Source organism: Oncorhynchus masou, chromosome 24 (assembly GCF_036934945.1).
Source record: "Oncorhynchus masou masou isolate Uvic2021 chromosome 24, UVic_Omas_1.1, whole genome shotgun sequence".
NCBI classification, from domain to species: Eukaryota; Metazoa; Chordata; class Actinopteri; order Salmoniformes; family Salmonidae; genus Oncorhynchus; species Oncorhynchus masou.
Genome location: NC_088235.1, coordinates 98,278,456 through 98,304,688, shown reverse-complemented (window position 1 = coordinate 98,304,688; position 26,233 = coordinate 98,278,456). Strand labels below are relative to the sequence as shown.

General features: G+C 42.6%; 1 protein-coding gene across 6 annotated transcripts in view; it reads right to left on the bottom strand.

Moving 5' to 3' along the window:
- exoc2 (exocyst complex component 2) overlaps nucleotides 1–25,995 on the bottom strand; it is a 120,681-nt gene extending 94,686 nt beyond the window's left edge. For 2 of the 6 annotated variants that reach the window (XR_010451492.1, XM_064935797.1), the window contains exons 1-3: nucleotides 25,898–25,993; nucleotides 13,577–13,659; nucleotides 6,744–6,909 (exon numbers count right to left, since the gene is read on the bottom strand). Coding sequence is in view for 5 of the 6 variants with exons in the window: in XM_064935797.1 (XP_064791869.1) it covers nucleotides 6,744–6,861 (118 nt within the window). In the remaining variant the exon portion in view is untranslated. Of the gene's footprint in view, nucleotides 1–6,743; nucleotides 6,910–13,576; nucleotides 13,660–25,897 lie in introns of all 6 variants that reach the window. The other 4 variants (XM_064935801.1, XM_064935798.1, XM_064935799.1 and 1 more) reach the window with 4 other exon arrangements.
- Nucleotides 25,996–26,233: the final 238 nt, after the last annotated feature.

Below are 26,233 nucleotides of genomic sequence, written 5' to 3'. Positions count from 1 at the left end.
GCTAATCAGAAGCTAGTTAGTTTCTTTACTGGCTAATCGTTAGTATTCAGCTAACCACGGTTTGTGGTCATCAGCTATCCTTTAGCTCGAAAATCTATCGCCAGTTTTGTACGGCGCAGCGCGGCTCGGAACGGAACATACCGGACCAATTTCTCTCTCCATGTCCCTGGATTTCAACCGCTAACTCTGGACATTCATACCTGGATCTCACAGCTAGCTAGCTGCTATCCGTGTGACTATCGGCTTTCGTCGATTCCGGAGCAAACATCAATTATTCCGGAGCTAGCCAGCTGAAGAGTTCCATCAATCACTCCTGGGCTACAATCACCTATCCGGACCCGTTTTACTGCCTACGCGGAGCCCCACCGGGTCTTCAAAACTGGACTGCCGACGTTATCTACCCGAAGGAGTTACCCGGCTGGCTCCTCCGTCGCGACGTTACCTGAACGCCCATCCGCGGCCCGCTAACCGTTAGCTGTCTTATCGGCTGCTATCTGAATAGACAATCTGACAATTTATTTATTTATTTATTTTTATTATTATTATATATTTTTTTCTTCTTGGGCCTCTATAACTATATCGATTGTTTTTTTTGTGGTTTTTTTTGTGTGATTTGGATTAATCCCCTCTACCACACGGAACCCCACTAATCTACTGACGGAACGCAAGAGGTGGCTAATAACAGACCTCCATTCTATGCTAACTTGCTACCGATGGCCTGGCTAGCTGTCTAAATCGCTGTGACCCCCAACCAACCTCTCTACTCACTGGACCCTTTTGATCACTCGACTAAGCATGCCTCTCCTTAATGTCAATATGCCTTGTCCATTGCTGTTCTGGTTAGTGTTTATTGGCTAATTTCACTGTAGAGCCTCTAGTCCTGCTCACTATACCTTATCCAACCTATTAGTTCCACCACCCACACACGCAATGACATCTCCTGGTTTCAATGATGTTTCTAGAGACAATATCTCTCTTCATCACTCAATACCTAGGTTTACCTCCACTGTATTCACATCCTACCATACCTTTGTCTATACATTATACCTTGATGCTATTTTCCCAGAAACCTCCTTTTACTCTCTGTTCCAGACGTTCTAGACGACCAATTCTTATTGCTTTTAGCCGTACCCTTATTTTACTCCTCCTCTGTTCCTCTGGCGATGAAGAGGTGAATCCAGGCCCTGCAGTGCCTAGCTCCACTCCTATTCCCCAGGAGCTCTCTTTTAACGACTTAGCCTTGGTTTCATGCATGTTAACATTAGAAGCCTCCTCCCTAAGTTTGTTCTATTCACTGCTTTAGCACACTCTGCTAACCCGGATGTTCGAGCTGTGTCTGAATCCTGGCTTAGGAAGACCACAAAAATTCTGAAATTCTAACCAACTTGCCCTCTAAATACACCTCTGCTGTCTTCAACCAAGATCTCAGCGATCACTGCCTCATTGCCTGCATCCGTAATGGGTCAGCGGTGAAACGACCTCCACTCATCACTGTCAATCGCTCCCTGAAACACTTCAGCGAGCAGGCCTTTCTAATCGACCTGGCCGGGGTATCCTGGAAGGATATTGATCTCATCCCGTCAGTAGAGGATGCCTGGATATTTTTTTTAAATGCCTTCCTAACCATCTTAAATAAACATGCCCCATTCAAGAAATTTAGAACCAGGAACAGATATAGCCCTTGGTTCTCCCCAGACCTGACTGCCCTTAACCAACACAAAAACATCCTATGGCGTTCTGCATTAGCTTTGAACAGCACCCGTGATATGCAGCTGTTCAGGGAAGCTAGAAACCATTATACACAAGCAGTTAGAAAAGCTAAGGCTAGCTTTTTCAAGCAGAAATTTGCTTCCTGCAACACTAACTCAAAAAAGTTCTGGGACACTGTAAGAACACCTCCTCCCAGCTGCCCACTGCACTGAAGATAGGAAACACTGTCACCACTGATAAATCCACCATAATTGAGAATTTCAATAAGCATTTTTCTACGGCTGGCCATGCTTTCCACCTGGCTACTCCTACCCCGGTCAACAGCACTGCACCCCCCACAGCAACTCGCCCAAGCCTTCCCCATTTCTCCTTCTCCCAAATCCGTTGAGCTGATGTTCTGAAAGAGCTGCAAAATCTGGACCCCTACAAATCAGCCGGGCTAGACAATCTGGACCCTTTCTTTCTAAAATGATCTGCCGAAATTGTTGCCACCCCTATTACTAGCCTGTTCAACCTCTCTTTCGTGTCGTCCGAGATTCCCAAATATTGGAAAGCAGCTGCAGTCATCCCCCTCTTCAAAGGGTGGGGACACTCTTGACCCAAACTGCTACAGACCTATATCTATCCTACCATGCCTTTCTAAGGTCTTCGAAAGCCAAGTCAACAAACAGATTACCGACCATTTCGAATCTCACCATACCTTCTCTGCTATGCAATCTGGTTTCAGAGCTGGTCATGGTGTGCACCTCAGCCACGCTCAAGGTCCTAAATTATATCTTAACCGCCATCGATAAGAAACATTACTGTGCAGCCGTATTCATTGATCTGGCCAAGGCTTTCGACTCTGTCAATCACCACATCCTCGTCGGCAAACTCGACAGCCTTGGTTTCTCAAATGATTGCCTCGCCTGGTTCCCCAACTACTTCTCTGATAGAGTTCAGTGTGTCAAATCGGAGGGTCTGCTGTCCGGACCTCTGGCAGTCTCTATGGGGGTGCCACAGGGTTCAATTCTTGGACCGACTCTCTTCTCTGTATACATCAATGAGGTCGCTCTTGCTGCTGGTGAGTCTCTGATCCACCTCCATGCAGACGACACCATTCTGTATACTTCTGGCCCTTCTTTGGACACTGTGTTAACAACCCTCCAGGCAAGCTTAAATTCCATACAACTCTCCTTCCGTGGCCTCCAATTGCTCTTAAATACAAGTAAAACTAAATGCATGCTCTTCAACCGATCGCAACCTGCACCTGCCCGCCTGTCCAACATCACTACTCTGGACAGCTCTGACTTAGAATACGTGGACAACTACAAATACTTAGGTGTCTGGTTAGACTGTAAACTCTCCTTCCAGACCCATATCAAACATCTCCAATCCAAAGTTAAATCTAGAATTGGCTGGTCACCATAGCATCTCCCACCTGTAGCACACGCTCCAGCAGGTATATCTCTCTAGTCACCCCCAAAACCAATTCTTTCTTTGGCCGCCTCTCCTTCCAGTTCTCTGCTGCCAATGACTGGAATGAACTACAAAAATCTCTGAAACTGGAAACACTTATCTCCCTCACTAGCTTTAAGCACCAACTGTCAGAGCAGCTCACAGATTACTGCACCTGTACACATAGCCCACCTATAATTTAGCCCAAACAACTACCTCTTTCCCTACTGTATTTAATTTATTTATTTATTTTGCTCCTTTGCACCCCATTATTTTTATTTCTACTTTGCACATTCTTCCATTGCAAATCTACCATTCCAGTGTTTTACTTGCTATATTGTATTTACTTTGCCACCATGGCATTTTTTTGCCTTTACCTCCCTTATCTTACCTCATTTGCTCACATCGTATATAGACTTGTTTATACTGTATTATTGACTGTATGTTTGTTTTACTCCATGTGTAACTCTGTGTCGTTGTATATGTCAAACTGCTTTGCTTTATCCTGGCTAGGTCGCAATTGTAAATGAGAACTTGTTCTCAACTTGCCTACCTGGTTAAATAAAGGTGAAATAAAAAAAATTTAAAAAAATGTATCACTCCAGTGTTAATCTGCTAAATTGTAATTCTTCGCTCCTATGGCCTACTTCCTCATTCATTTTGCACACACTGTATGTCGACTTTCTTTTTTCTACTGTGTCATTGACTTGTTTATTGTGTTATTGGCTTGTTGATTGTTTACTCCATGTGTAACTGTGTTGTTGTCTGTGTCACACTGCTTTGCTTTATCTTGGCCAGGTCGCAGTTGCAAATGAGAACTTGTCCTCAACTAGCCTACCTGGTTAAATAAAGGTAAAATAAAAATAATTAAATAACAAAAATAAGGCATTTTGAAATAGCAGCTAAAGGAATTGTGGAAGTACAAGTTATTTTCTTTACATTAGCACAACTTAAATTTGCCAAAAATATGAAAAATGTCAAACCCCAAAATATATATGCAGTACCTGTCATACCAAAAATGTTTGGACACACCTACTCATTCAAGGGTGTTTCTTTATGTTTACTATTTTCTACATTGTAGAATGATAGTGAAGACATCAAAACTATGAAATAACACATATGGAATCATGTAGCAACCTAAAAAGTTATAATATATTTGAGATTCTTCAAAGTAGCACTCTTTGCCTTGATGACAGTTTTACACACTTGGCATTCTCTCAACCAGCTTCACGTGGAATGCTTTTCCAACAGTCTTGAAGGAGTTCCCACATATTCTGAGCACTGCTTTTCCTTCACTCTGCAGTCCAACCCATCCAAAACCATCTCAATTGGGTTGAGGTTGGGTGATTGTAGAGGCCAGGTCAACTGATACAGCACTCCATTACTCTTCTTCTTCTTGATCAAATAGCCCTTACACAGCCTGGAGATGTGTTTTGGGTCATTTTCCTGTTGAAAAACAAATTATAGTCCCACTAAACACACACCAGATTAGATGGCGTATCGCTGCAGAATGCTGTGGTAGCCATGCTGGCTAAGTGTGCCTTGAATTCTAAATAAATCACTGAGTGTCACCAGCAAAGCACCCCCACACTATCACACCTCCTCCTTCTCCATGCTTCACGGTGGGAACCACACAGGCGGAGATCATCCGTTCACCTACTCTGCGTCTCATGGCGGTTGTAACCAAAAAATTATAATTGGTACTCATCAGACCAAAGGACAGATTTCCACCGGTCTAATGTCCATTGCTCATGTTTCTTGGCCCAAGCAAGTCTCTTCTTCTCATTGGTGTCTTTAGTAGTGGTTAATTTGCAGCAATTTGACCATGAAAGCCTGATTCATGCAGCCTCCTCTGAACAGTTGATGTTAAAATGTGTCTGTTGCATTTATTTGAGCTGCAATTTCTGAGGCTGGTAACTGTTTTGAACTTATTCTCTGCAGCAGAGTTAACTCTGGGTCTTCCTTTCCTCTAGCGGTCCTCATGAGAGCCAGTTTCATCATAGGGCTTGATGGTTTTTGTGACTGAACTTGAAGAAACGTTCAACGTTCTTGAAATGTTCCACATTAAGACCATGAAGGTCAGTCAAAGTAAGAATGGACTGTCATTTATCTTTGCTTATTGGAGCTGTTCTTGCCATAATATGCCATTTTACCAAATAGGGCTATTTTCTGTATACCACCCCTACCTTGTCACAACACAAATGATTGTCTCAAACACATTAAGGAAAGACATTATACAAATTAACTTTTAGCAAGGCACACCTGTTAATGGAAATGCATTCCAGGTGACTGCCTCATGAAGCTGGTTGAGAGAATGCCAAGAGTGTACAAAGCCTTAATCAAGGGTGGCTACTTTGAAGAATCTCAAACAAATCAAAATATATTTTATATTTAACACTTTTTTGGGTGTTTGACATATTCACTATTATTCTTGAATGTAGAAAATAGTAAAATAAAGGAAAACCCTTGAATGAGTAAGTGTGTCCAAACTTTTGACTGATACTATATATATTTAAAACAAAACAATTATTGTAATTCTGTAAAAACAATTAACCCATAATTCTAAATAATTGAATAGCTTTGGTCAATTACATTTTGATCAAATTGAATAAAAACAGTATATGCAGCATTTAGAGTATCAAATGTATATTTTTTTGTGGTAACAAAATGTCTCCTTTTTAACAATAAATCATCATAACTAATATCCCTACATATTGACTACCATATTAATAAAAGATTCCCGTCAATGCCATAATAATCTTTACATTATAAATTCAACATTTTGACAAATACATCTTTACCACAAAGTTTAGAAAATATTATTTTAGGTCTAAATTCAATTAACACATACCAAAAACCTAAAATAACATATTATTCAGACATCATTTGTTTCAGCATTTAAATCACATCTTTTAAATGCAGGCCTAAAATTATTGTTTAATTATGTTCTAAAACCTTTACATACAGTCTTATTTTTAAACAAAATTAATATGGGTTAAAATTCATAATCTTGGCCGGGTATAAAAGATTGTGAATTAGGCAGAGGTTTCACTCGGTTGAAAGAAACGAAAAGTCATTTAATCTAGAATCGTAAAAAAGTATTTTCCCCTTGAAAAAGTAATGAAAACCTTTCATTTGATAAACAGCAACAAACACTGTGTAATGTAAGCAGAGCCTGACCACGGCTGACTAAGGTCCAGTGTGTTCTGTGGTAGACTGTAGGCTCGCCAGGCTCTGGGTAAATTAATAAAAGTCACTCAGTCTGACTCTGACGAAGGGTCATAACGGCATGAACCCTACCTCACAGACTGGGAAGAGCCAGAGAATACCACACTCTCTCTCATACACAGCACACACAAACTATTATCGACAATGCCAGTGAAAACACTTACATAAAATGATTCAGTTTGGTACGTATCAAAAACAACCGCAGCAATGAATTACATTGCAGAAAGGTGGGCAATCTATTAAAAAAAAAATAGAAGTGAATTGACTGTCAGAAGTCGAATGCAAAATAACAAGTGTGTGTGTGTACATTCGTGCCTGTGTGTGTGTAAGTTTGTGCTTGCATGTGAATGTGTGTATCATACTCGTACCAACGAGGTCTGCGGGGCCTGTACCCAGGTTCTCTCCTCGGATGGTGACCTTGGTCCATGAAGTGCCCTCGTTGGGTGAGATGCCCGTCACCAGGGGGGGCTGGTGGGCACGAGACATGGTGGTGGTCACGTGTGTCCAGGAACACCAAGAACGTCAGTCAGCAACCTGTGAACACGGCAGGGGAGAGGGAAAGACAGAAGGACACGTAACACGGATATTAGTCTAATACAGAAACCAAGAGACATAAAAACAGCTGTAATGTGTACAGCACAGCTATAGGCTCATGTGTTATTATTTATAAGCATGTATGAACCTTTATAATGTTTTATTATGCAGACTAGAATATCTTAAAAGGTTTATATTTAAAAGAGTTTCACAGTGAAGGCTACAATGTCTACAAACACAGGAGGACATGAGGGTGCTGGTAGGAGCTCTGACCGGACTAAGAGAGAGAGAAAGGGGGGGAGGAAAGGAGGAATGTAAACCTCAGAGAGCAGGATAAATAAAGCTGCTCTCCCTCATCGATTCCACATAGCCTAACCTACACAACGTGTGTGTTTGTGTAAGAGACCGAATAGCTAGCCCTGCCCTAATATATCTAGAGGGTGCATGTGTGTGTGTAGGCCATGTAACCGCAGTGGAGGCTCCTCAGAGGACGAAGGGGAGGACCATCCTCCTCAGTGAATTTGAATCATTTAGTTAATCATTTTTAGATAAAACTTTACTGAACAAAAATATAAAACGCAACAATGTAAATGATTTTACTGAGTTACAGTTCATATAAGGACATCAGTCAACTGAAATAAATGCAATAGGTCCAAATCTATGGATTTCGCATGACTGTGCAGGAACGCAGCCTGGGAGGACATAGGCCCACCCACTTGGGAGCCTGGCCCAGCCAATCAGAATGAGTTTTTCCCCACAAAAGGGCTTTATTACAGACAGAAATATTCCTCAGTTTAATCAGCTGTCTGGATGGCTGGTCTCACATGATCCTGCAGGTGAAGAAGCTGGATGTGGAGGTTCTGGGCTGGTGTGGTTACACATGGTCTGCAGTTGAGGCCAGTTGGACGTACTGCCAAATCCTCTAAAACGACATTGGAAGTGGCTTATGGTAGAGAAATGAACATTCAATTCTCTGACAACAGCTCTGGTGGACATTCCTGCAGTCAGCATGCCAATTGCACACTCCCTCAAATCTTGAGCCATCTGTGGCATTGTGTTACGAGACAAAGCTGCACATTTTATAGAGGCCTTTTATTGTCCCCAACACAAGAAGCACCTGTGTAATGATCATGCTGTTTCTTGATATTCCATACCTGTCAGGTGGATGGATTATCTTGGTAAAGAATAAATATTCATAACAAGGATGTGCACAAAATGTGAGAGAAATAAGCTCTTAGTGCCTATGGATCTTTTAATTCAGTTCATGAAACATTGGACCAACACTTTACATGATGCATTTACATTTTTGTTCAGTATATTCACGTCACAAAATAATTGATTAAAACAATGTTTTGCAATGAAGGTCTACAGTACCCTCAACAGCACTCTGTAGGGTAGCACCATGGTGTAGCCGGAGAACAGATTGTACTCAGAGGAAGACGGAAACTTTCTTCAATACAAAACCTAGGAGGCTCATGGTTCTCACCTTCTTACACAGTAATTATGATAACTTCCGGAAGGACGTCCTCCAACGTATCAAAGCTCTTGCAGCATGAACTGACATGTTTTCCACCCAATCAAAAGATCAAATAATTAATATTGTACTGAAAGCATAAGCTACAGCTAGCTAGCACTGCAATGCATACCATCTGGTGAGTAGTTGAACAATTAACAAATGAATTTATTCAAAACTGAAGACGCGGGAAAGAGGCAGAGAGACAGCTAGCTATATTTCAGTGTCTTTTTTTCACTTTCATTTACTTAGCTAGCGTTAGTTTAGCCTACTCAAACACCCGGCTCAAACAGAGAGGGCTGCTAGCTAGCTATGGCTATCCAACACTGAACTCTTCCAAGGTTTTATTAACTGATTGCCTTCGGTGCCCACCAGTGTAACTGCTAAACATGGTTAAGCATGTTACTGCTCTGCAATTCACAGTGAGTGCATAGTGGAGAGTGGGGCTGAATGTAACACCGGTCAATTGTAGGGTAACTTGGGGTAGAACGCAACTCTACCAAAATCCTTTTTTGGAAGTGACTTAGAAATGGTAATGAGACAGATAATCTTTTTTGTTGATCAAGAGTAGTGGCAACCAGAGAAAGTGTTGGGGGGAAGACTTGTGACATGAAGTGGTTTCTGTGAGAAGTACAGGCTGGGTGCGTGTTACCCCGGGTAGAAAGTCACCCTAAGTTACACCAACAGGTAGGCCTACATTATAATCACTGTGCAAGTTTTTGGGGACATAAAATGTATCAATAGTATCAATAGTTAAAATATCACATTTGGGATCTGGCTAATGATTAGCCCAATTGGGTCAATGCTCCAGCCTATTTATTTGCACTTTGCTGCATCAGTTGGGCAACAGGTTATAATGTTTATTGCTAATAGCTTACCTGTTCATATGGACCATGCATAGGTATATACATGGCCCAATATGTTAAAATAATTTAAACAAATGATTTTATCAATGTGCTATTGGGCTCATTTCTGGAGTTGGAAATGATATATTAGATGGTGTCAGCATACAGCAGTCATTTTGGAGTAGAATGTCCTTTTAAAAAGTCCCCAGAACTGAGCTACTCAATCCCCCCCGCCGCAACCTTTTCCCCCCACTGTCACTCACAGAACAAACACCAATCATCACTGTAGAGATGATATGCCAGCGTGGAAGAGAAACAGCTAAAAGATGGCAAAAAAAAAAAATCTTCATAAAATGTGAAACTGTTTAGAATTGTATAAATTCAAATGGAGGAAAATATACTTGAGGAGGTCTAAAAAGCCTGTAGAACAAGTGGTGTCCAAGACATTTTTCATCACAGATGTGTGTTAATAAATAGGTGCCAGGTCTGGTTGAGGTTGAACAACGTTACCTCTCTGTAACCACTTTGCTTTCTAACACTAAAGCCAAAACACGTTCTCTACAAACAAGGCAGGAGCTCACACGGAACACAGCAGCAACAAGGGAACCAACGGTGATGCAGCATCATCATCTCAGTGTACATTTTTTGATAAACTCAACAAGTTTAATAAGACGAAGTTTACAAAAAATACAACATGTAAAAAATGGTTTAAAAAAAACACTCCTTCAAAATTATTCAGCACATTCACAAAAGCACACATCCAACCACTCCAGAGTGGCACCTAGCTAGCTACACACACGCCAGTGGCACCTAGCTAGCTAGCTCTACACCTACACACACACACACACACACACACACACACACACACACACACACCAGAGTGGCACCTAGCTAGCTACACACACAGAATGATAGAACAGCAGTTCTACTAGGCTATAATCTGAGTTCACACACACTACAGAGATGGCGGTCTGATAACTCAAAGGGGATGTAGGACTAACTCATGCAGCCTAATCTAACCTCCGCTGCAGTGTGCTTGTCAGAGGTTATCTAGGGGCAGTGGATCTGACATGGAGAAGATAAGAGGCTAACAGGCCTTAAACAAGCGCCTCGTCTGTCGTTCATCAAGCCCATATCTTTAGAAGGGGAGTTTGAGTGGAGGGGGCAGTGGGCAGTGGGGAATATAGGGGTTAGTCTGTCTTCTTCTGCACAAAATGTCTACAACTGTTGTGTTTCCTCAACAGGATTGTTTCTATCCCCATCTTGTGTACACACACACACAGGCTAGGAAGAATGACAGCTCTGCTCGGTTGCATGCGAGGGGCCCGAGCTGGCGCTGTGTGGTCTCTGTGTATGTGAGAGAGTGTGTGGAGGGATCTGTGCTGCGGAGTGGAGGGGTCTGGGCAGTGTGTGTGTGTGTGGTCTGGCTGTGTGGTCTCTGGCTCGGGCCTGGGGAGAGCATGCTGACGGCTGGGATGAGAAAAGAGCGCTGTGTTTACTTTACTCTGGGGGCCATGCATGGACACGGGAACAGTGCCCAGACCCCTCCACTCTGTAACACACACACACAGACAGAGCACGGAGGCTCTTGCACGAGCCACACGTCACAAGCTAGTGGAACAACCCTGTCAGTGACAATTGAGGCATAGATGTTACATTTTGAATAAACATTTTATGTAGGACTACGTCCATTATATTGACCAAGCTCTTAGATGACAGGAGCAGAAACAAAACTAAGCTTTATCAAAATGAACTCCAGAATAGGAATGCCTATTCAGGTTTCACTAGGTTATTGTTCATTGCCATGCGTCATACTGTTACTGAAAAAATGTAAAGAAAAAAAAAAACAGGTAAGCTAAGCAACAGTATTTGCATGACTGCACTGGAGATTGTTTTACAGCAGTGTTTGTTTATTAGTTCTACAAAAATCCTCTAGGGGGCACTAAAGGACCCTCTTTGGAAAGCCCACAATAAACTACCTGAAAATCAAGTAGGCTAGACACTGCACACAGTACATTAATAACAATTAAAGTCATATAAAAAGGCAGTTAAGGACTGCTCTCTCCTGTTCTCTCTGCCGGTTTCTTCTTAACATTCTCGTGGTTTATCCTGTGTTTATACAACGGGTGGGTCTAATCCTGGAAGCTGATTCGTTAAAAACGCATTCTAACCGATGTCTATTCCACAAGTTTACGTTGAAATGCCTATTTACTCAGTTCCATCTCACTGCACAATCCACTGTCTCAGCAGCCCAGCCAGACAATTTATAAACGTGATCTATAATGTAAAAATCATCTAGACATTATCTCCCATTTCTTTTAGACTAGCATTTGGTTTTCAAAAACGGAGATTTGTATAAACCTTGCCATCTGTCTCTCTGACATTTGCAACATTGGATTTCAATACTGAAACAATTTCCAGCTGTCCCATAGTAATGAACGTGTACAGAGTCGGGAGGAGACAGACAGGCAGCGTTTCTCAGACAGTCAAAAATTTTATGGACATATAAAAAGAAATGTCAATAGAAAACCCGTCAAAGGAAACAAAATGCTAGTTTGCAGTCTTTCCCACTTCAACTTGAAGTGACCATGTTAACTGTGTTGGTGTTGTGTTAGCTGTGTTGGTGTTGTGTTAGCTGTGTTGGTGTTGTGTTAGCTGTGTTGTTGGCTAGCTCCTCTGAACAACAGTGTCCTGATGAAAGAGCACATTTTCTATGCCAGGTGAAATCAAGCATCATTAGTTCATTTATGGATGTAGCCAGCAACAATGTCACTAGAAAACAGCTTAAACAAATGCAAATGTAGATACTTTGTTGTTATTCTGACTGCACTGTTTGACGTGACTGTAAGTTAGCTGTAGTTGGCTAGCTAGCAAGCAAGGCATAAGAACGTTGCCAGCCAGTAGTATGGCAATAAACATTTAGAATGAACGACTGGGTCGCGTTTATAGATACAGAACCGATAAAACGAACGAGCCGACCTGGGTAGCAACCTTAGATTTGTGTCGGGACTATATCTTGTGGAAGGATGAAATAGTATGAATAAATTAATCAAAATAAAGTTAACAAAAATATGTAAATCAATATTTGAATATGTTGGTAAAACAACCGTAATGTGGCCAATGAGTAGGAAGATGTTTGATAATTAAGTGATAATCAACACCCGTGCCCAATATCCTCCAAACACCGGCTGCTAGGGTATCATCAATTAATTATCAAACATCTTCCTACTCATTGACCACATTACGGATGCAGAAGCATTGTCTCGCTATATATTGACATTGTTTACATTTAAGTCATATAGCAATGCTCTGATCCACATAGAAAGATTTTTTACCTAGTCGGCTCAGGGATTAGAACCAGCAACCATTCAGTTACTGGCCCAATGCTCTTAACGGCTAGGCTACCTGCCGCCTAGGCAACACCTCCTAGTCTACGTCTCGCTCTCTCTCCCTCAGTGCCGTTGTTCTAATTGGGCTAAAATGGCAGGTTTGTTTTACTTGGAAAGGGACTTATAAACAGAGTGACTGCCCCTCTATTTGGTAGCTCTGTCACACTAGATCCTACTAGGTCTTGATAAGCAACAGAAACAGAGCTAACAAGCCCAGGGAGAAAGGAGCTCTCTGGTTAGGGAAGACTGCATGTAGCCCAAGTTATGTCCCAAATGGCACTATATTCCTAATATATAGACTACTATTGACCAGATCCCTATGGTAGTGCACTAGCCTATAGTGAGTTGGGTGCCATTTGTGACACAACCGTTGTATGGTCTGAATATGAGAAATTGCTTTTTTCATAGGAAGTATTTTATACGGTATATTTAAGAACAGATGAAAACCATATAGGACTATGCCCTAGGACATTTGCACACTTCAAATAATATAACCCACACCCACACACGATCCCAGGACACTGTTCTGTTTTAGAAAGACGCTAATGAGAGCAAATAAGTGTGTTGTGATATATATATTTAACACAATCTAGGATGCGTGCACTAACAAACCCACACACAAGCCAGCATTTAAGCACACACAGCATGCCCACACACACACTTTCCAGGCAGTGTGAGTGTTGATCATCTGTCTGTCATATGGTCCCCCCCTCTGAGAATTTGTCTGGGTTTTAGGGGTTTGGCTGATTTTCCCCTGCTGTTTAGGTTAATGAACTGGACAGGAGGAAAGGTTCTGGGGAGAGCAGAGGACCGTCAGGGGGATAGCAGCAGCTTGACAGGGGGGTGATTTCACTTACTGCTCCCAAGCGTAGACCTTAAGTGGTTTATTTATGTCATCTTATTCCTAAACTTTGACTTACTTACTACTTCCAGCATGCGTCCCTTTCGTCCCTCCTCATCTCTCTCTACTGCTACAGAAGGACTGAGTCACTGTGAGAAGAACCTGGGGAGTAGAGAGGGTGGTCAGAGAGATGTCCCCTTGGTTGTCAGGGGTGATATCCCTACTGGAGACAGCAGTGGGCTGAGTTTACAAACGGAGCTTGTTAAGGAAATCCTGATGTTAGCTCATGTTACACACAACTGGCCTGCCTCTTCTGAATTAGACAGATAGTATGTAGTGTAGTGGTCCACTTCGCTCTGATCTGAGCTCTATGTATTATACTGTTTCTCATATCCCCAAGTAGGAGTGATTGACAGGTGAGAGGGGGTTAGGTGTATGTTCTGTGTGATGGTCTGGACTAGGGGCACAAAGGAACCCTTTCAGAAATCTCTGTCTGCCCCCCACACCGCCATGCCTGCCCACCACACAGTCACCCCTGCCTGCCTACCCATCAGCGCTGCTACCACTAAGCCTCCCCAGTACCCCATACTAACACGCTCATCAGCCCCCCAACATTACACAAACACCAGATTCCATCAAAGATTCCCCTCAGTCTGAATGCACAGAGCTGGCCAAACATCCTGGCCCTGGTATGACCGGCTCTGATCTCTGATCTGACAGGCCAGCGATTTAAGAAACCATTCCTCACTCAAAACTCACACCAGAACTCATACAGATTGCTTTGAACTGGCCCTCAGGGGCAGACTGGCAGGGGACAGATAGAACACTGCCAAGTATTTCACCGACAGCATCAGTTAGGCTACACTCTCTCTGATGTGTGCATTAAAGGAAAAGTAATGGGATCAAATACATTTCAGAAGACTGACAACAAGGCTCATACATAGGCTAGTTTTATTTTGAATCAAATGTTACATTTTGAGAAGGCAGGAATCGATTACAAATAGACAACTTCAAATCAGCACTATTGTGTAAAACAATCAACCAAATAATCTGACTCGTAATATGTTGTCATTGCAGTGCCATTTATGTTTTTGGGCAGACAGACATTTTTTGCTATTGAATCTGTTGGCCAGTCAAGCCTTCCACAATGAGTCAGCACTTCTCAGCCAATCCCAACACAGGACAGTAAGAGGGTCCCGGAGAGGACTAGACCAGAGCCATCAGGCGTCTGGGTTTGGCTCTCTCCATCCCCTCTGTCTCCTCTCCCGTTTGTTATCCTTTGGCTGGCTCTGTTTGTCTGTTTGTTGGTCTGAAATTATATTTTTAAGATCTAACTGAAGCATAGGCACCAATTTCTCCTCTCAGAATCCTGGATAAATAAACAGAACAGTGAAATGTGGGCGTATGAATGCAGGCTGATGTTTGTAGAGAGTTTGAGATGTGGAGACAGAAAGCTACATAATGAGATGCTATGGGGAGACAGGGTTTAAACCTTGGTAATGCCGTGTCATAAGTACAGTAACTTTGTTTACATACAAAAACATGGATCATCACGATGAGCGTGAGAAAAAATGTTCCTTACAGTAAACCACAAACTAGACCTATTAAACTGGACAATACTAAAAGCTCCTTTAGCCTAAATTGCAAACAAACAGTGAATTGAGTGGTTCCTTCTGCTAGTGTATCTATCATGTTATTAAAGGGTTATTACAGGGTGGTTACAGAGTTGCACCATGGCATTGATAAACACTGTTTCTGATTGGCTTGAAGGGCATTCTAGAGTGTGCATTATTTCCCGATAATGCACGATAAATCGGCACGGTAGAATTCAATGGCTATAGTTCATTCTTACATGTTTTGTTTGAGCTGCTTTTGAAAGCAAAAGTCGAATTGAAAACATTATTGAGATTGTTGAATTTGATTTTTATAATAGCAAGCTAGGACTGATGGTTTGGTTAGCTAAACTAGCAAGTCTGTTTGTTTGGTTACCACGGCAACTACTGTATCTATAGTAAACTTGCTAGCTACTTGTTGAACACATTTCTACCGGCAAATGAACACATTCTAGTGGCAAATGTGTTAAATTATAGCCATGGTATAAAAGGGATAATCAACTCGAGGCTCTATAAGTTCTCTAGAAAATAATAACTCTTTTACTCCGTGAAAGGTCATTTCCACTCCGCTAGTACGTGTCCTGGAACACACCTTCCAAGTCGTTCATTATTATCATTAAGTGTGCCGATGACACAACAGTGGTAGGCCTGATCATCGACAATGTCGAGACAGCCTATAGGGAGGAGGTCAGAGACCTGGCCGTGTGGTGCCAGGACAACAACCTCTCCCTCAACGTGATCAAAACAAAGGAGATGATTGTGGACTACAGGAAAAAAAGAGGACCGAGCACGCCCCCATTCTCATCGACGGGGCTGCAGTGGAGCAGGTTGAGAGCACCAAGTTCCTTGGTGTCCACATCACCAACAAACTACCATAGTCCAAACACACCAAGGCAATCGTGAAGAGGGCACAACAAAACCTATACCCTCTCAGGAGACTGAAAAGATTTGGCATGGGTCCTCAGATCCTCAAAAGGTTCTACAGCTGCACCATCGAGAGCATGGTTGCATCACTGACTGGTATGGCAACTGCCCGGCCTCCGACCGCAAGGCACTACAGAGGGTAGGGCGAACGGCCCAGTGCATCACTAAGCTCTCTGCAATCCAGGACATCTATACCAGGCAGTGTCAGTGGAAGGTCCTAAAAATTGTTAAAGACTCCAGCCACCCTAGTCATAGACTGTTCTCTGTGCTACCGCACGGCAAGCGGTACCGGAGTGCCAAGTCTAGGCCCAAGAGGCTTCTAAACAGCTTCTACCCCCAAGCCATAAGACTCCTGAACACCGAATCAAATGGCTACTAGAGGTCAACCGATTAATTAGAATGGCCGATTAATTAGGCCCGATTTCAGGTTTTCATAACAATCGGTAATCTGCATTTTTGAACATGGATTATGGCCGATTACATTGCACTCCACGAGGAGACTGCGTGGCAGGCTAACTACCTGATACGCGAGTACAGCGAGAAGCAAAGGTAAGTTGCTAGCTAGGATTAAATATCTTCTAAAAAAAAACTATCTTAACATAATCACTAGTTAACTACACATGGTTGATGATATTACTAGTTTATCTACCTTGTCCTGCGTTGCATACAATCGATGCTGTGCCTGTTAATTTATCATCGAATCACAGCCTACTTCGCCAAACGGGTGATGATTTAACAAGTGCATTCGCAAAAAAAGCACAGTCGTTGCACCAATGTGTACCTAACCATAAACATCAATGCCTTTCTTAAAATCAATACACAAATATATATTTTTAAACTTGCATATTTAGTTAATATTACCTGCTAACATTAATTACTTTTAACTAGGGAAATTGTGTCACTTCTCTTGCGTTCTGTACAAGCAGAGTCAGGGTATATGCAGCAGTTGGGGCCGCCTGGCTCGTTGCGATCTGTGTGAAAACCATTTCTTCCTAACAAAGACCGTAGTTAATTTGCCAGAATTGTACATAATTATGACATAACATTGAAGGTTGTACAATGTAACTGCAATATTTTGACTTAGGGATGCCACCCATCCGTATTTCACTGAAAGAATAAACATTTTGTTTTCGAAATGATAGTTTCCGGATTTGACCATATTAATGACCTAAGGCTCGTATTTCTATGTGTGATTATATTATAATTAGGTATATGATTTGATATTTGATAGAGCAGTCTGACTGAGCGGTGGTAGGCAGCAGCAGGCTCGTAAGCATTCATTCAAACAGCACTTTCCTGCATTTGCCAGCAGCACTTCGCTGTGCTTCAAGCATTGCGCTGTTTATGACTTCAAGCCTATCAACTCCCGAGATGAGACTGGCAAAACTATAGTGCCTTTAAGAACATCCAATAGTCAAAGGTATATGAAATACAAATGGTATAGAGAAAAATAGTCCTATAATTCCTAAAACTAAAACGTAAACCTTACCTGGGAATATTGAAGACTCATGTTAAAAGGAACCACCAGCTTTCATATGTTCTCATGTTCTGAGCAAGGAACTTAAACTTCAGCTTTTTTACATGCCAAATATTGCACTTTCACTTTCTTCTCCAACACTTTGTATTGCATTATTTAAACCAAATTGAACATGTTTCATTATTTATTTGTGACTAAATTGATGTATTATATTAAGTTCAAATAAAAGTGTTCATTCAGTGTTGTTGTAATTGTCATTATTACAAATATATATATATATATAAAAATCAGACGATCGGTATCAGCTTTTTTTGGTCCTCCAATAATCGGTATCAGTGTTTATAAATCATAATCGGTCGACCTCTAATGGATACCCAGACTATTTGCATTGCTGCCCCCCCCCCCTCGTCTTTTACACCGCTGCTACTCTCTGTTGTTATCATCATCTACGCATAGTCACGTTAATAACTCTACCCACGTGTACATATTACCTCGACTAACCGGTGCCCCCGCACATTGACTCTGTACCGGTTACCCCCTGTATATAGTCTCCACATTGACTCTGTACCGGTTACCCCCTGTATATAGTCTCCACATTGACTCTGTACCGGTTACCCCCTGTATATAGTCTCGCTATTGTTATTTTACTGCTGCTCTTTAATTACTTGTTACTTTTATTTCTTATTCATATATTTTTTTTAAACTGCATTGTTGGTGAGGGGCTCCTAACTAAGCATTTCACTGTAAGGTTTACTACACCTATTGTATTCGGCACATGTGACTAATACAATTTGATTGGATTATTTTCCATAGAACGCATAGCCCCTGGTTATTATCCCTTATTACTGTGTTATTACTGGTTTATTAGAGGTTTTGAAAGGGTTATTACTGTGTTATCACCCATCCCTCCTCTCCCAGAATCCAGTGTGGTCTGTCCTGGACTACCCTGTAGTCTGACTGGGTCTGGGAACTGACCCAAGGACTGTGAAAACCAATGGCCAACAAACAAGTCTGTCAGCAGGGGGGACTGAAAGAGGGGAAAGAGTGGCTACCAGCCAGGTGGGGAAGAGGGGGAGAAAAGGAATGACAGAGGTGAGACAGAAGTGCCACTGACTCCAAAAACATAACCCTTCACTCACACTCAGCGTAACTACTCAAAAATACTGTATGAGAGGGGCCGGCCAGCAGGTGGGGGGGGGAGTGGAGAGAGAGGAGGGACATCAGGGGTGAGAGAGAAGTGCCACTCCAAAAACATTGCCCCCATCAACCCTCCCACCCCTGCTGTAACCGCTCTGCTTCAACCAACCCTGGCTTAATCCTAAAGCAGCAACCACTGCTGAGAAAATGCCACAAAAATATAACCCGCTGTCGAGCATTCCACCAAAACAAACAAACAGGGACCGTCCGGCCCACCCAACATTTCCAATTAGAGCTCTGTGAGGGGGCAGGAAACGTCCCTGTGTTCTCCCCAGGGAGGCGGGTGGGGGTCAAGGGTGAGGTACGGGGGTCCTAAAGGCTCCAACCACAGAGAGACAGAGACAGCTTAGCACTGATTTCCTGTGACATGCTATGTGTCAACTAGGGATGCACGATATATCGGTGAACATATTGGAATCGGACGATATTAGCTACAAATGACAACATTGGTATCGGCCCGATGTCAAGTTTAACGCCGATGTTAAAAACCAATGTCAAAGCTACAGTGCATACCTATATCGAAGGTACAGGAAGTAATGACGCCATGTAAAATTTGGCGCTACGCGGGCAACACAGCATTCCTAACCGAGCCCACAATGTCTGCTGTGTGAATCGAGCAGTCAACAAGTCGAGCAGTCATTTGAAAGAGTACAAACATTTCAGCGAAACATCACAAAAGGCTAAATCCATTAAAGCCAAGATAATGGAATTAATTGACCTTGAGAATCAACCGTTCTCTGTCATAGGTGATGTTGGCTTTCGCAGACTGGTCGAGCACCGGTACACACTACCAAGTGCGCTATTTTTCCAGATGTTACACAGTAATACCGTCACTGCTATTTGCTTCACGGCATACATACTATAGAACGCCGTTTGGGTTTTTGCATGTCAAAAAAGATACAGTTGCACTGTCAAAGCTTCTACAAAAAAGTCTGCAAACAAGCAAACACAGCCCATGAACGATGCGTTTACAATATCACGTTGGTAATAAACCATACATTTGTTTGACTGCAACTTCAGGGGTAACTAGATTTAGCTTGGTACCTAGCTAGCACCAATACAACCAGCCTGAAAACCATGACCAATAGAAACTGCAGTCATTTTCATTATTCTTAGCAATGATTTAGGAATCCTTGTGAGTAAGTATTAGCTAGGTTGCCACTTGTTGTCCGCCTATTGAAATTGACCTTCAGTTCATGAAAATAAGTAGCTAGCCAGCTACTTAACCCTGTTGCCCAAAGCTAACGTTATTAGCAACCAGCTCGCTTCCTTCTGCTCGTGAGGCTCGACCAGACCGGGTTGTGTTGTGAAGCTAGCCACAATAAGGATTAGGCACAATAGTGGAATTTGCGGTTTGCCTTCAAAATAAAAGTATGACATTGACAGTGATGCAAATTAATACAAATAGTAGGATTGTGCCATAGTTTTAATTTGAAGGCTAACCGCAAAGTCCACTATTGTGGCTAATTCTCATTGTGGCTAGCTTCACATAGATGGGTCAGACCACCATTAATCAAATAAGAACTGTCTTATAAATTAGGGTTATTTTACATGATGACACCTCGCGAGATAGTGAGCTAGCTAACTATAGCAACTGAAATAGATTATAACGTTTTGCTATATTTTTGTAGAACATTGTTTGCATCCATGAGCTAGCTAGCTTTTTCAATGACCAGCACTGTAGGTGCACGAGACAACTTTACCAGCATCATAGCATACGTGTCGATGAATCCTTGTGACATATGAAATACGAGTGATAGTGTAATCAATGTGTAACAACTACGTTAAAAATGTATGAACGCGTTAAATTATTATTGACTTGCAGTCATAGTCAGATCCTGATTGATCAACAAGCTTATTTGACACGTCATAGTGTTATTTGACACGTCATAGTGTTATTTGACACGTCATAGTGTTATTTGACACGTCATAGTGTTATTTGACACGCAAAGACCCAAACGGCGTTCCATAATAATCCTGGTTGAGAATGAAACGACTGAACAAATGAACAACGAAACAGCACAGCAAGTCAGTGAAAGAAATAGGTTTTGATTATGTTTTACTGGTAATAGGGACAAACGTAAATGCCAACAAAATAACTTTTTGGTCATTGTGGTGTGTGGGTGTAACCTTTATTTAACTAGGCAAGTCAGTTAAGAACAAATTCTTATTTACAATGAAGGCGCGGACGACGCTGGGCCAATTGTGCGCCGCCCTATGGGACTTCTAATCACAGCTGGATGTGATAAAGTCTGGATTCGAACCAGGGACTGTAGTGATGCCTCTTGCACTGAGATGCAGTGCCTTAGACCGCTGCATCCATGTGTGTGTGTTAATTATTTAACTGTACTGGAATACTTAAAAGGTCGTTCAAATCTTAAATATCGGTTATCGGTATAGGTATTTTTGGCAATGAAAATATTGAATATCGGTATCAGCCAAAAATGTAATATCAGGCAATCACTAGTGTCAACCACAGAATGTTACACACACAGCGTAAAGGTTTAGACAATATTCAGTAATTACTAAGAAAGGTTTTACATTTTGGGGGAATTTCAAAAAATCATTACAAAAATAATACATTAACTGAGAGGCCTGCACACCCACGCACACAACGCAATAATTCAGATCCTTGAACAAAGCTGAAAGGAGAACCACAAGAATACCATACCTATATTACTGTTAGTCTTCATTTTCCAGTTGATGTTAAACATGCTGTATTCCTAGGTGTGATAACAGGACATGGCTTGAGTCTCATTAAGTTTGTGATACCTTAAGCTGTCGACCAGCAAGGGAAGGAGCTGCCTGTGCAGTCTCTCTCGCTCTCCCCAATGCTCCAGCTGAAACAGCACACAGTGTACAACACGCGAGGACACACACACAGCAACAAGGGTCTGTGCTTTGACCTTTCATTTCTGAAGGTGACACAGCAGGGGTAATGTTCCTCTACCAATAAGAAGACCCCTCAACACTGATCCAACATGAAAAATGTGGCGCTCTGATATATTAAACAGTGCTCCGGGCAGCCGAGCGGAAATGGAGGAAAACTCGCCTCCCTGCGGACCTGGCATCCTTTCACTCCCTCCTCTCTACATTTTCCTCCTCTGTCTCTGCTGCTAAAGCCACTTTCTTCCACTCTAAATTCCAAGCATCTGCCTCTAACCCTAGGAAGCTCTTTGCCACCTTCTCCTCCCTCCTGAATCCTCCTCCCCCTCCCCCTCCTCCCTCTCTGCAGATGACTTCGTCAACCATTTTGAAAAGAAGGTCGACGACATCCGATCCTCGTTTGCTAAGTCAAACGACACCGCTGGTTCTGCTCACACTGCCCTACCCTGTGCTCTGACCTCTTTCTCCCCTCTCTCTCCAGATGAAATCTCGCTTCTTGTGACGGCCGGCCGCCCAACAACCTGCCCGCTTGACCCTATCCCCTCCTCTCTTCTCCAGACCATTTCTGGAGACCTTCTCCCTTTCCTCACCTCGCTCATCAACTCATCCCTGACCGCTGGCTACGTCCCTTCTGTCTTCAAGAGAGCGAGAGTTGCACCCCTTCTGAAAAAAACCTACACTCGATCCCTCCGACGTCAACAACTACAGACCAGTATCCCTTCTTTCTTTTCTCTCCAAAACTCTTGAACGTGCCGTCCTTGGCCAGCTCTCCCGCTATCTCTCTCAGAATGACCTTCTTGATCCAAATCAGTCAGGTTTCAAGACTAGTCATTCAACTGAGACTGCTCTTCTCTGTATCACGGAGGCGCTCCGCACTGCTAAAGCTAACTCTCTCTCCTCTGCTCACATCCTTCTAGACTTATCGGCTGCCTTCGATACTGTGAACCATCAGATCCTCCTCTCCACCCTCTCCGAGTTGGGCATCTCCGGCGCGGCCCACGCTTGGATTGCGTCCTACCTGACAGGTCGCTCCTACCAGGTGGCGTGGCGAAAATCTCTCTCCTCGCCACGCGCTCTCACCACTGGTGTCCCCCAGCGCTCTGTTCTAGGCCCTCTCCTATTCTCGCTATACACCAAGTCACTTGGCTCTGTCATAACCTCACATGGTCTCTCCTATCATTGCTATGCAGACGACACACAATTAATCTTCTCCTTTCCCCCTTCTGTTGACCAGGTGGCGAATCGCATCTCTGCATGTCTGGCAGACATATCAGTGTGGATGACGGATCACCACCTCAAGCTGAACCTCGGCAAGACGGAGCTGCTCTTCCTCCCGGGGAAGGACTGCCCGTTCCATGATCTCGCCATCACGGTTGACAACTCCATTGTGTCCTCCTCCCAGAGCGCTAAGAACCTTGGCATGATCCTGGACAACACCCTGTCGTTCTCAACTAACATCAAGGCGGTGGCCCGTTCCTGTAGGTTCATGCTCTACAACATCCGCAGAGTACGACCCTGCCTCACACAGGAAGCGGCGCAGGTCCTAATCCAGGCACTTGTCATCTCCCATCAGGATTACTGCAACTCGCTGTTGGCTGGGCTCCCTGCCTGTGCCATTAAACCCCTACAACTCATCCAGAACGCCGCAGCCCGTCTGGTGTTCAACCTTCCCAAGTTCTCTCACGTCACCCCGCTCCTCCGCTCTCTCCACTGGCTCCCAGTTGAAGCTCGCATCCGCTACAAGACCATGGTGCTTGCCTACGGAGCTGTGAGGGGAACGGCACCGCAGTACCTCCAGGCTCTGATCAGGCCCTACACCCAAACAAGGGCACTGCGTTCATCCACCTCTGGCCTGCTCGCCTCCCTACCACTGAGGAAGTACAGTTCCCGCTCAGCCCAGTCAAAACTGTTCGCTGCTCTGGCCCCCCAATGGTGGAACAAACTCCCTCACGACGCCAGGACAGCGGAGTCAATCACCACCTTTCGGAGACACCTGAAACCCCACCTCTTCAAGGAATACCTAGGATAGGATAAAGTAATCCTTCTCACCCCCCCTTAAATGATTTAGATGCACTATTGTAAAGTGGCTGTTCCACTGGATGTCAGAAGGTGAATTCACCAATTTGTAAGTCGCTCTGGATAAGAGCGTCTGCTAAATGACTTAAATGTAAATGTAAATGATATTAAGGCAGCTGCTTGCCTATCTGACACACTTAGGCCTACATCATTTAGATGATATCTAAGCTTAAAATCTTACCAAAAAAACAAAACAAAAAAACTTACCAGTAACTTACATAAATGTAGGCTTCTGCCAAGTCTCATTTAGATCAGAAGTCTGTTAAAGTAGTTAAAAATTGATCCAAGGAGACTAAAGACATCATTGTTATGTTAGCGCTAGGCTCTGTATGCTATAGTTTCAAAACACTGACCTTCTAGCTACCAATTATGGATGATTGAGAACACAGCAATATGCTGCTGTATCAGTGCAGAAGGATCATCTACCAAATGTCAATCACTAAAATCATGCCAATCAGGGTTGGCGGCTGTTCAGAGGCCAGGACAGTGCCTCAGAGCCTGACATGATTCGCCTGCCCTATCTGATGGGGTGTAATCATGCAGTAACTGGCCATAATGAAAGACAAACAGCTCTACAGTGTGGGCTCAGCCTAACTACACTCTGATGCAAGCAAACATTTTTATAATGATAATTTCACATTCTCAACATACTTCTATTGTTGTCATTTCCATGAATAGCAAATCATACAAGTACGCTTGGAGAACACACACACAAACAGTAACACTTCAGCTACACTACACGCGTTGCCATCAATGTGACGTTCTATCTGCTACATAGTAACCCACCAAATTCAACTTTATTTCTAATTATTTCAATTCCCAAGAACAGGCGTCAGCCATCGAGAATTAAACCTCGGCGTAACGCAAGCAGTATAGCAACGGTCATTAATTTCAAAGGAAGCATTCCCTCAATGTCTGGTGGCAATGCCGGGCTCCCGATGGCTTATTGAGGCCAGTCAGGGTACACATCAATAAAACAAAACAACAAGGGGAAATGGCTATTGGTTTGACAAGCCACTGTTTCCATTCCATCCTGCAGAGCTCCTCTACATCTGCACAGTCAAATTTATACGTATAGCCCAAACAGTGTATATTTCATGAGATTGGCATTACATAGGCCTATGGCATAAACATCAGACTGTTACCGTGGTTACCCCATGGAAATTCTGTCTGAAAGAAGTCGCCCTAAAAAAGCCTACAATCCAGAATGTTGAATAAAATGATATTGACACTTACTTTACCTATTGTCTGTGCTGTTTGTCCTTTTTGACGGTAGGAAGTGGAGATACAATATCCACAGTAAAGTATTGTTTACCTGAGTTTTTGCGGCGCCGGTTTGTATCAATCTTTGTATGCAATCTCTTGACGCATTGCACGTGATGCACAAGATGTAAACAATAGCCGAATGTTGTGACCAAAGCACTTTCCCTCGCAATCAGCTGATAGTGCTTGTGATATTTGCCAGCTGATTGCATGCGACAACGTTTGGTCTGTAGTACGGTTAAGCTCGGGCAAGTGTTTTGTCGCATGCGAATCACTTCAAAATAGTAAACACAAAACCGGAAATACAAACCGCCGTACTGAAAGTCGGGTTAATAACACTTAATAACACGACACGAGGACAAAAACAGCTGACAACAGGTAAAGTAAGTTAAAATTACGTTTATTCAACATTCTGACTTGTAATTGGGGGTTCCCAAACGTTTTCACTCCCAGTAGGCAGGTAGATGAGTCAATGACCCCTTGAATGCGAAATCTGGGGCGTATATTACGCCGATGTTTCGGGAGCATACGAAACAGGGAGAGTCCTATCTCAATTTGTAGAATTCTCGTTTTACTTGCAAAATCGACTAATGATTACATTAATATGAGCATGTCAACAGTTAAAGATGAGCATGGTTGTTGTTTTTTGACAGGTCAATTGACACAGAGCAAGCTAGGGCAACTAACGTTAATAGCTAAACATTTCTCAAGTTCGTTCGCTGTCAGCCAAAATACATAGAGTCTTAACAACCATCAGACAAACATACATAGTAACGTGAGACCGTATTTCAATATGAAGCTGGACACTGTTAGCGAACTATCGAATTGTCTAACGTTAGCTTGCTGGAAATGGAAACAATCTTCTGAACTCTCTCTGAAGCGATACGAACTAAGACCATGATCAATAGTTCATATTTGTGTCACAACATTTAGTTAAATAAATAGATAACATAGGGTAACTTACAATTAAGTGCTGTTGAAAGAAAAATCCCTGCTAACCTTTTCCGAAATCAACTTCCAGGTTGCCACTTCCTGCAACGACCAGTCGGGGATGATACATCACGCACTCTACTTTGCATCCCCTCAGAGCATAAGCTCACAATAGCTGAGTTGAGTGAGTAAAATGTTGTACGCTTTATATAGCTAAAATGCTTTATATATATATATATATATATATATATATATATATATATATATATATATATATATCTAAACTAAACATATATATATCTAAACATATATATATATCTAAACATATATATATATATCTAAACATATATATATCTAAACATATATATAT